The 11,082-nt window shown below is 49.0% G+C and overlaps 1 protein-coding gene across 1 annotated transcript in view; it reads right to left on the bottom strand.

Annotated features, from left to right (window-relative positions):
- The window catches only part of EBF3 (EBF transcription factor 3), a 132,295-nt gene that overhangs the window by 10,058 nt on the left and 111,155 nt on the right, over positions 1-11,082 (bottom strand). Inside the window, exon 11 of the mRNA XM_004374936.1 lies at positions 920-1,008. Coding sequence (XP_004374993.1) covers positions 920-1,008 — 89 coding nt within the window. The remainder of the gene's footprint in view (positions 1-919; positions 1,009-11,082) is intronic.

Consider the following 11,082-nt stretch of genomic DNA (forward strand, 5'->3'; position numbering starts at 1 on the left):
AAGCTCGACTTATCTTTAATGTTATACATCAAAATGGAATTTCTGTGATAGGTGTCGCGTGCGTCAACAACCCGGGCGGCTTTTGTCTTTGTTGGACTGAAATGAGAAGTCCCTCTAGATATTAATATGTGGACTTCATTTGTTAGCCTGCTAAGTCAGGGACTTATAACAAAAGCTTTGTAAACAAAAGATTAAACTGAATCGAGCTTTAGAAAATGAAAGGAAAACAAGCGTCAAGTAATCACAGATCAGAGAGGGGCTGCTTAGATGGAAATCAGCGTGGCTTACCCGAGTGGAAAATGTTTAATTGAACTATTTCATTACGCGGAAGTTTATGTGTCCCTTGCAGAATCCAAAATATTTGTGTCAGAAAAGCCATTCTTTCCCTCCCTTCCAAACCGGGTCATGCCAAGGACTGTGTGCTCCCACGGGTATGGAATAGGTAGTGTGGGCAAGTGTATAGGGACCGAAGTCCATCAGCTGTCACCAGGGACAGGTGAGAGGGCGGGGAAAGGGGGACTCGCTGCCTGGGGACACTGAGCTCTGAGAAGGGTGATGGGAAAATCTGCAAACGGACAGTGGTGACAGTGGCACAACATGACACTTGTCACTCACGTCACTGAGTTGTGCACGTGAGGACTGTTGAAAAGGTAAATGATTGGTTACACACGTATTCACCACAATTAAAAAAAAGGGGCCTGCAGAGACGGAACATAAAACTGGAAACTGCGCGGCCCCCTTGTCACACCCCCACTCGCCCTGGAAGCGGCCCGTCGAGGCCAGTGTGGCCCCCCGCACTGTGGGCTTGGGTTTCAGGGTGTCTGTTGGGCCCCTTCCTAGAGCACCTGGTGCCCCCAAACCAGAACAACCCCGATGGCGGCCCCACCGTGAGCGGGGTGCCCCTCGCTCTTGTACTAACCTTGGGTAACCTTTCGGGATCACCGGGATGCCTTGGGATCACTTTCTGCAATCTCTGAAAGCCGTAGTCTATGGTGGGTTCGTTAAGGGCTGCAACAGGACACAGAAATGTGGGTCAGGTTAACTCCCTTCACGCTGTCCATTACTTGTTTACTGCACGCTTACAGAGAACCACGGAACTCTCCTTCTCGGGCTCCCTGTCCGGCAGGGCCCTGAACGTGGGTTCTCCTCTTAAGGCAGAGACTTCTGCCTTTCTTTTGCACAAAAAAGCAATGATTATTTCTAATCTATAATTAGATGAGACCAAAGTCAAGGGGTGACTCAATATATTGTAAAAATGGCCGTGCCGTCACAAAGTCACAGGTCTCGGATGCATATATAGCGGTTGCCACCACCAAGCAACACAGGCTCAGCCACTGCCTTGCTCACAGGCCAGGGATTTATGGGAGACAGGCAATTATGACATATGCCCGGCTATTGCTAGCCTCAGATTCATCCCTGTGGTCCTTTTCTGTCTAGCATATTGCCTGAGCACAAACCGGGCAGGGGGGCACTTACTCTTGCAAAGCTTTAATAATCTGTGAATAGCCAGCTAGAACTGATGGAGAGACTATCATTCCACAGCTGCAATCCACAGGCCTCGTGACATTGCTGGCCACAAATAGTAATTAATCTTTTTATCCCTCAAATTGTAATTTTGACTATGAACTGTGCGCGCCCATAAATCAGCAGCACATGCGCCACGTACAGTGAATGAATCACGGCCGGGGCTCCGTCCGACGGCACATACCCGGTTTAACAAGCTTTCTAAGGAGTCATCGGGCTTTATTATGGCTCTGCCCGACTCCAACAGAAACTGAGCCCGGAGGCCGAGGACGTGCGTTAAGATGAAAATACTTATTAGAGTACATTACTCCTTGATGTAGATATTGTTTTCAGTGGAGTTGCTCTGCGGTGCACGGCGCGACATAAATCAGGGGGTTTTCTGAGACTAATAAGACCTGCCGCCATCTATTCATTACTCAGCCCACAATTTGGGCCATCACTCATTAGTCAGCATGTAATTTGATGATTAACACCACACAACTCAGCAGGTTCGCGGAGTGCAGGGGTGCAGGGAGGCGGCAGCTCGCTAAGGGGAAGGTTGGGGGGCTGCCTTTGAAAGGGCTCTCCAAAATAATCGGTCACCATTATCCTCGAGCGCGCGGGCTATTTGTGTAAACACCCATGGCGCGCGCCTTGTGAGCAACGCACACTCAATAACACGGCCGAAAGTTGAGGACCACAATATGGGTTGACATTCTATCATGCATCCCGGAGACAAAGGGCCACACAGGAATGTGAAGTAAGACATTTTCTTGTTAATAAAGCATTGATCCGATGTATTGATTTTACATGACACGGCTTTTGCTGGGATTCTGCCCTCTTTTTTCTTTGCAAAGAGTAAAGCTCTTCAAAATGCCCCGGCGTGTGTGACATGGCAAAATTTCTAACTCTCTGTGATGTAAATTCTATATGTGTAAAACCACTTCATAATCAGACCATTAATCATCAGAACCTGTCAGCGTTGACTTGGGGGACAATTTGTCATGTCTCTGCCTGGGCCCGTGCGAGGGTGTCAGGCACCAGCCGGGGGTGGGCAGTGGGGCAGTGGGCCTTCCAGCCCCTCCAAGTGACGCCGTCCAAATAGGATGAGATAAAGTATTACATTTCTTGATTGGGGAACAAAAAAGGTGGCCCACTGTGCCATTTCTAACACGTCAGGGTTTCTCCTCTCTCCCAGCTAATCACCATGACTGTTTGACTTAATGAATCTGGCCTGATGAAAGGTGATCAGAAAAGATAGATGGTTGGCCGCTATTGATTTCATGCAAATGCGCCTGACAGGTGAAAGAGGCTTTAATGCAAGCTTTCAGAAGCTTTATGACTTGTAATAACCATACGCTCTCGTTCTTCCAGAGACATTCTCCAGTGTTTTAGATGAATTGATACTCTTCTTCTATTACCAAAAATCTGTGAAAGCAGTATAAACAGGAGGGTACCTTTCCCCTCTTGCTTCAGCCCAAGAGCATTTACATCTTGAGCATCATGCCAAGAATAAGACCATCTTTCCATTTAGAGTTCCGATGATGACACATAATTGGACCACTGCAGGCCGCTGCCTCCCAGACGCACGCCGCAGGAAAGGCGGGCCGGGCTGCTGCTGCTCCAGTTTTCAACCCCACCTAGGATCCTTCCTTCCGGAAGCCCAGTGGACTTCCATGTAAGAACTGGAAAACATGGCGCCCCTCTTTAGATTACGAGAAGGGACCTGCTTTCATGGATCTTCCAGGGTTTTGGTAAATGGAGGTGGGTCATCCTCTCTGCCTCTGTGCCTCCTGGAGCAGCTGCCACGGGCAGAGTAAGCACACTGGCTCTGCGACGTCCCAGCCCACGCCACGGCCGCCTGCCCTCTCTCGGTGCCAAGGGCAGCCCATCCGGCCGGAAGCCCTCCGAGCGCCCTCAGAGCTGGGCACACGAGGAGTCTCGCAGACTCCACTGGGCCAACCTCCAGCAAGAGGAGAAAGCGTCAGGCCCTTTGCACACATCTAATAAATCCTCAGCGTGGCGAGTTTACAAGCCGAGAGCTGGCCGAGCGAGGGCAGAGCTCCGGCACGTCCAGGCACCGAGCCCCGAGCCGGGCCAATCAATAGCACTTTCCTGTTTTAGAACTGGGTAATTATGAGGGGGAGAGATTGCCTGACCTTTCACCTGCACTGCATTACTTTGCTGATATTAAGATAAATTGCCTGATTTTGGGTAAACATATGCTGCAATTCAAACTGTCAGCACTGGTTTGCTCAGGGATAATTTGTATCGATCTCCCAGCTTCTTCCCAATTTTGCTTACTGACCTCGTGGTAATTAGAGAGGGGGCCTCGGGTGGGCGGGAGTCGGGGATGAAGAAGTATGAAGAGGAATACAGCAGATTTGTTTTATGTTAATACTTGCTGGTCTTCCTCCCGCCCTCACATCTGTCAGCATCAGGAGAACCATAAATTAATGTACTTTGGTTCCTGAGCAATTTATTCCAAGGAATCGTTTAGAAGCATGCTTAGTCTCTGGACATGAGTTACTGGGTTAAATTAATTTAAACTCTGTCTTAAACACAACAAAAACAAATGTTATTTTCTGCTGAAGGGGGAGAAAGGGAAAAAAACAAAACAAAACCACAATCCATTTTTTAAAATGTATTTCTAAGCTTCCAGCTCTCTGCGTGCCTTTCCACGTAGCTTCATCCTAGCCCAAGTTTTACAATAAATCCCCGCAAAAGTAATTAGTGCCCGTTATTTGCTCTGAATTCAAATTTCGCTCAGATGGGCCACTGCTGCGTATAAAAGAGATGAATGTATGTGCAAAATTATATCATTTAAGATATGTCAGATTACAGGGCTGTTGTATCAAAAGTCATAAAACAAATCTCCCTTGTGAAATATCTCTTTATTAACCGTGCCATAAGATATTAACATTCCTCATTTAGTGGAGGGACTTTTATCTGTTTCAAATACATGATTCGTCCTTTTAGAGATAAACTATATTAATATCCATTTGAGTAGGCTACCATGGCCTAATGCATAGTAATTTTTGTTGGAGAGCTTTATTTTAGAATAAGAAAATTACACAGCAATAAAACGTGAGGGAATCAGAAGCGAGGAGAGCCGGGAATCACATTCTATGCCAAATGAGGCAAGCAGTCAGGCGGCCGGCGAAGGGACCAGATACCCGGCTATCATACGCAGGCCAGCATCCCGCACGGGCATACAAATAGGGCCTGACACCAGCACGCAGGCTCAGTGATCCCTACAAGCCGGAATCGCCTACAGCTCAAGAAGGATCCATATTTAAATACATCTGAGTGTACTGGAGTTAATCTCGTCACTTTACATGCATTAAAGTCATAACTGAAGAAACATTCTAAATATTTAAGTCATGCCAGTGTACTGGGGGATTAATCATGCCGCAATTGATAAAATTTTAACTGTCTGTGATGTCAGCTCAAGTTGGGATTGCCGAAGCTAATGTGGCAGCAGAAAATGGCAGCAGACCCTCGGCGGCAGCTGCGGCCAGAAACGCTCCAATCTGCCTGCTGCAATTAGAGACGTACCAACGGGCAGGCGGCGGAGGGGGTCTCTTTCTTGTGACAGACACAGTTTTCACTTTCGTCTTGAGGGCTTAACCTCCTTTGTCAGCCAGCTCTGCCCTAAGGTCTGTGTTCATTTCCAAGACCCCGAAACATATATAATTATTTTATGGGACTTGAATAGCAAGTCCATTAGCGTATAAGCCTGATTAAATTAAGCAAGAGGATCTCTTCAGTACCCCTGGGTTGAGCAGACAGGAGGGAAAAAAAAAAAAAAATTCAGAGTGGAAAATAGATAAATTTGGGGCCAGTGAGTGTTTTTGATCAAGAGCAACCAACTCCCTTGGAAGGAAAACAGCCAAAGCAAGTGGCTTAGGTCCAGTCCATTCACGGAGCATTTATTAAGCAGCTACTGCATGCCTGGGGCTTGGGGGTGGGAAACCCGCCCCCCCGGGGTACCCCGAGCAGCTGCCCCCAGCAGAGACACCTGGCTGCTGCTGCTTCCAGGGCTGCCTGCCGGGGCGCCCCCGGCCCCCCTTGGGCCTGGGGGCTCCCTGCCTGCGAGCGACGATTGGGCTGCAGCTGGAAGGAGGGGCCTCAGTGACAAAGCTTAATTGTGAAAGCAACCTCCTGACCGCCCCTGCCAGGGAGACCTGGAGGACAGCCCAGCGCCGAGCCAGCCAGTGAGCACCGCGTGCCCTTAAGGACTCCTGGGGTCATTGCTCTTACAGGCCCCAGGTGTGTTTCCAAAACAGTGTCATTAAACACGCAAGGGGCTGACGCGCAGGTAGGAGTGAGCCACTTTCAGCATCCCCTCTCCACGGCTGCAGCCGGAGCCCAGCAAGCAATGCAAAATACACGAAGTTTTTGGTTTAGCACACACTTCCCTTCCGCCTGGAAAACCTGCCTGCAATAATAAAAACAGGAAGACATTCATTTGCTTCATTCCAGCTGCTGGTGCAGCTATCAAATGAGTTCCAGTTTCATTTCAATAATGATCATCTTCCTGTAACTTCCCAATCATGCATTTGTCATAATGCAGTAATTTTCTAGCTACAAACAGATCCTCATAATGAGGCTGTTTTTCACATTAGCAACATAACTACGTAATAAGAACATCTGCAGTTCCTTTTCGGAGGGACAGGAACATGCTTCAATTAAAGCAATGGGGATGGTTAAATAAGATACAGTGTATTCTTTCTAACAGGGACACCCGGACCCTGCCCCAACAGACTGGGAGCCTTCAGTGTGCCTGAATGAACACAGGTTGTAATGTGTAAAAATTAAATAAAGTAAAATTAAATCGCTCAATACAAAGACATTCCTCTAGAGGGTGTTAGTGATTTCAGTGACAAAGTGCTATTTGCTGACAAGTAGTTTACACATTAACCAGCTGAATCCAAGGGGGAAAATGCCAATAGCAATTATATCACCTTGAGGTTATTAAATGTCCCACTGATAAGTAAGTACGTGAACTTGACCAGGTGATAAAGACCGCTGTGCGCCAAAGATTGCGCGGCGAGGGATGCCCCTCCGTCCCATTGTTTGTCCAGATAGCTTTTCTGGTATAAAAAGTTGCATTAAAAATGTGTAGCCGCTGAAGACGAAATTGATATTTCGCTCCCCCCTGAATCCCTCGCCCCCGCCCGCGCCCCTTCATCATTCCACCTCAAAAACATTACACAAAGTCTGCAAATGCCTGTTTTCCGCCATTTTTAGGCTTGAAAATGATGCTAAGTTCTCCACTTTATCATCCACTGTCTCCAAGTGCATTTCATCCATAAGAAATTCAGATGCTCGGGAAATTAAAATTTCAAAGATCTGCGGCAAAAAAAAAATCAATGTGGCGAGATCAATGCTCATAGAAATTTCATGAACTTTGAACTGATGCGGGCGTGCTGATGAGAGGTGGCTGGAATTCCAGGCACTGACGGCTCCTCGCTCGGATGAGAAGCAGCCTGTAAGGCCGAGAGGAGGGATGCCCTTCACATGGGCTTCTGATTTCATATTTTGTCCGACAAAAAAATTAATTTTTCGTCTATTTCGGTAACAAGCAAAAATAGAAAGGAAAAAAAATCTGCCTTCACAATCCGACGAGTGATAACCACCCACCCCCGCCTCTTCAGAGCACCTAATGCTTTGCACATTAACGCAGCCGCGAAATGAAATCGGTTCCCCTTGCAGCCGATTGCAGGTGCAAATTAATATTGTAAAATGAAGATCAATACATGGACAGGGCCAAATCAATAGCGGCTAAATTATTGCTGCATTTTCCTCCTCATTCAAGATGAGTTGGGTTTTCCTCTCAAAGTCAATACTTTGCAGCTTTTCTCATTAATTTCTCAATAAATTTGGCAATGAATTTCAATCACAGGACTCGGCAGGGCGAGTGGGCAGTGTGGCGCGCATGGGAGACACAAAGGCCGAGTCAGCCCTGTGCCTCCTTACCGGGCGGCGTGGGGCCTGCGGGGGCCACCTGGGCTCCCCAACCCGGCCGAGGGCAGACGGGCCGGGGAGACAGCACACAGGAAGACTGAAGGCCACCCTTTTGCTACACCGAGGGGCTCACCACCCTAGTTTCACCATCATAGAAGTTACTTAGGGGTTTCTGCACAGCCCTGGGCCCCCCAGTGCCAGCAGGGATAGCTCAGACCCGCCCAGAGCCAGCCTCCCAGGGTCACCCGGTAGGGATTCCCGAATTCTCTCCAACCCACTCCCGTAGGGCATTTGTACGACCGAGTCCTCCTGCGGATGGAAAAGTGCCACACTTGGCTCCTAACTGGAAGTCAGGAGCCTCCGCGCTCGTACTGGAATCCAGCGCGTGTATCCATGCCGCCAGCCCGGCCGGGCCTCCTGCGCTGGGACCAGCCCCATTCAGCACCGCCTGCCAGCGGATGGTGCCATTGTGATGCGACACTGAACGCAGAAAAGCGGACAGCTCAGCTTCCTTGTTACCAAAATAATACCCTTGCTGACAACTATTGGACTGCATTCAAACATTTCTGTTTACACACCTCAAAGACCGCACTGGATGTCGGCTGTTACAGTCACGGGGAAGCCGCGTCTCCCAAGCCCGCCTGCGGCTAGGAGTTCGAGGGGCATGGCGTACCAGACACGCCTGCTCTGGGGCCGTGGTGGCCGCGGGGCCGGGGACCTGGAGAGCGGCTCTCCACAAGGTGGCGGCTCCGAGGTTGGGAAATGGTCCCTGCCATCCCATAACCCTCAACCCTCTCACAGAGCTCTTCTAACCAATTTAAACTCTACTTTGGGGATGGAAGAACGCCGTCCACCAGCCAAAGAAGACGCTAGGGAACAAACACCACTGTCAGCGTCACCCAAGGACCAGGCCGACCGACCACAGCAACCCTCCGGAAGAGTTTCGGGGGCAGGGGGGCTTAAAAACCAACCGGGAATCATCATGCTCTGTGGAGAACCATCCAGGCAATGGATTGGCACACTTTAAACCACTGTAAAATCTCCCGACAGAGGTGAATGAAACGTTCAACCCACTGCCAAGGCCGAGGTATCCCTGCCTCATCTGGGGACAAAAGAAAGAGCCCTCGCCTGCCCCAGGCTCCCAGAGCCCGTGGGAGCTCGTCCCACAGCCCACCCACTCACCTGTGTGGGGGTCCGCTCTCCCCTGTGAGGGCAGCTGTGCAAACACCCCCACCTCCCTCAGTGCCTGCCCTACTCCGTGCAGGGTGCACAGTGGGTGCTCAGAAGTGACTTGAAAATCACAGGCCAACTTAGAAGAGATCACAGCACCTCGATTCGGAGAAGCAAAAGGGAACGTAGCATTTTACACACGTCCACACACAAGTTCACAGCAGCATGATTCACCATCGCCAAAAAGTGGGAGCAACCCAAGTGTCCATCAGTGGATGAACAGAGACACAAAATGTGGTCTATCCACACGATGGACTATTACTCAGCCATGAAAACGACAGAAGCCCTGATACATCCTACAGTGACAGGGATGAACCTTGAAAGCGTGATGCTGAGTCAAAGAAGCCAGACGCCAAAGGCCACACATCCCATGATTCTTCTTCTATGAAAGGTCCAGAAGAGGCAAGTGAATAGAGACAGAAAGTAAATTAAAAGTTGCCAGGCAACAGAACAACCAGAATGGAAATACTGAGAATGTTCACGCGTCGTGAAGGATGGAACCAGTGTCACTGAACAATGTGTGTAGAAATTGATGAACGGGAACCTAAACTGCTCTGTAAACCTTCACCGAAAACACAATCACATATTATTAAAAAAAAAAGAAAAAAAAAAGTTGCCAGAGCATGGGGGTGGAAGAAGGGGGATAGGAATGAGTGTGAATACGTATGGCGTTTCTGGAATTAGGCAGGAAAATGGTTGTACAACTTTGTGAATATATTAAAAAAACCACTTAAGTGTACATTTGAAAAGGGTGTGTTTTATGATATGCGTATATACCTGAATAAAAAAAATTTTCAAGTGAATATAATATTTCTAATCTGAATTAGGATCTATGTGCCAGCTACACCTATACTGATGGAAATACTTTTCATGGTCTGAATGTTATTTGGCAACAAAGATTCTTCTAGTACTTTTGTAAAAGAATGAGGACTCACACTGGAGTGATGGGCTGTGTGGATGAAAAAGAACCCAACTGGGGGGAGGGAGGAGGCCCACTTAGGGACTGTAACTCTGTTTCCCATTGCCAACCTCCACGAAGGTATTTTCTAAACTCCTGGTTTATCAGGCTGAATAAAGAACAAAGTGAATGCCCTTTAAGGACATCGCCAAGATTCATTTAAATACTGACATCCCCAAAATCACAGTCCCCGGAACATGAGATTCTGGATTATGACCCAGGGTGATGCAAATGGTTAAACTGCTTGGCTGCTAACTGAAAGGTAGGAGGTTCCAGTCCACCCAGAGGTGCCTTGGAAGAAAGGCCTGGCAATCTGCTTCTGATAAATCAGCCATTAAAAACCCTGTGTTCTACTCTGACACACATGGGGTTGCCATGAGTCAGGGTTGACTCGACAGCAACTGGTTTCTGGTAACACAGCCCTGTTCCCGCACAAAACCAAAGGGGAAAAAAAACCAAACCCGTTGCCGTCGAGTCGATTCTGACTCGTAGCGACCCTGTAGAGTAGAGTAGAACTGCCCTATAGGGTTTCCAAGAAGCGGCTGGTGGATTCCAACTGCCGATCTTTTGGTCAGCAGCCATAGCTCTTAACCAGTACACCATCAGGATTCCGTTTCCACACAAGGGGCCCCCAAATCCCAGCTGTATTGTGACAAAAAGGCTGCCATGTCCTCATCTGATCTCCCTTTCCAGCCTTCTGTCCTGCTCAGCCCCATCACGCCCACAGCCCCAACCTGCTCCCTCCAACTTCCCCAAGTTCCCTCTGCCTGGAAATCATCAACTCCACCGCCGAGCACCCCGGGGTGCAGGGATGCCAGCCCCAACACCATCTGCTCAGGAGCTCTCACTCCTATCAAACTCCATGGTGCCTCATCTGGCCCTCTTCCCATAGAACTTAGCACCTTTATTGGTATGTTGTGATTATTTCACTAATCCCGTTTTTATACCCTGCTTCATTCCACAAGACTTTGAGCCAACTGGACATAACTGGTTTGAGCGTCAGACCTTTGCTGAGAGCTGTCCAGATTCCAGGATAGCAGGGATTCCTCCCCTAACAAGGAACCCACAGCTGAGCAGACTAGGGAGCGTCGCCCAACCAAAACTCCTACAGACAGTGTCCCTCCTCCTCTGAACTGCCCACAGCACCCAGCTGAGTGCCAGCCCCAGGCACGCATCAGGAAAATCCTCAACACCAAAGACCATGGTCAAATTTCCAACCATGTAGACTAAGCTTCAACATCTCACCCTTATACACCGACTCTCGTTTTGAAGATCATTCCCAGATGGTCACAGAATTAGGGGTAGCGAGGAAGAGGGATGTACCACCCAACAGGCTGATGCAGGGCTGGGCAGGTGGCAGGTGTGCACCAACATGGCGCCATCCCAAGACCACGCAGAGGCCGAGCCCTGTCCTTGGAGCT

This window comes from Trichechus manatus, unplaced genomic scaffold, assembly GCF_000243295.1.
Source record: "Trichechus manatus latirostris isolate Lorelei unplaced genomic scaffold, TriManLat1.0 scaffold00031, whole genome shotgun sequence".
NCBI lineage: Eukaryota > Metazoa > Chordata > Mammalia > Sirenia > Trichechidae > Trichechus > Trichechus manatus.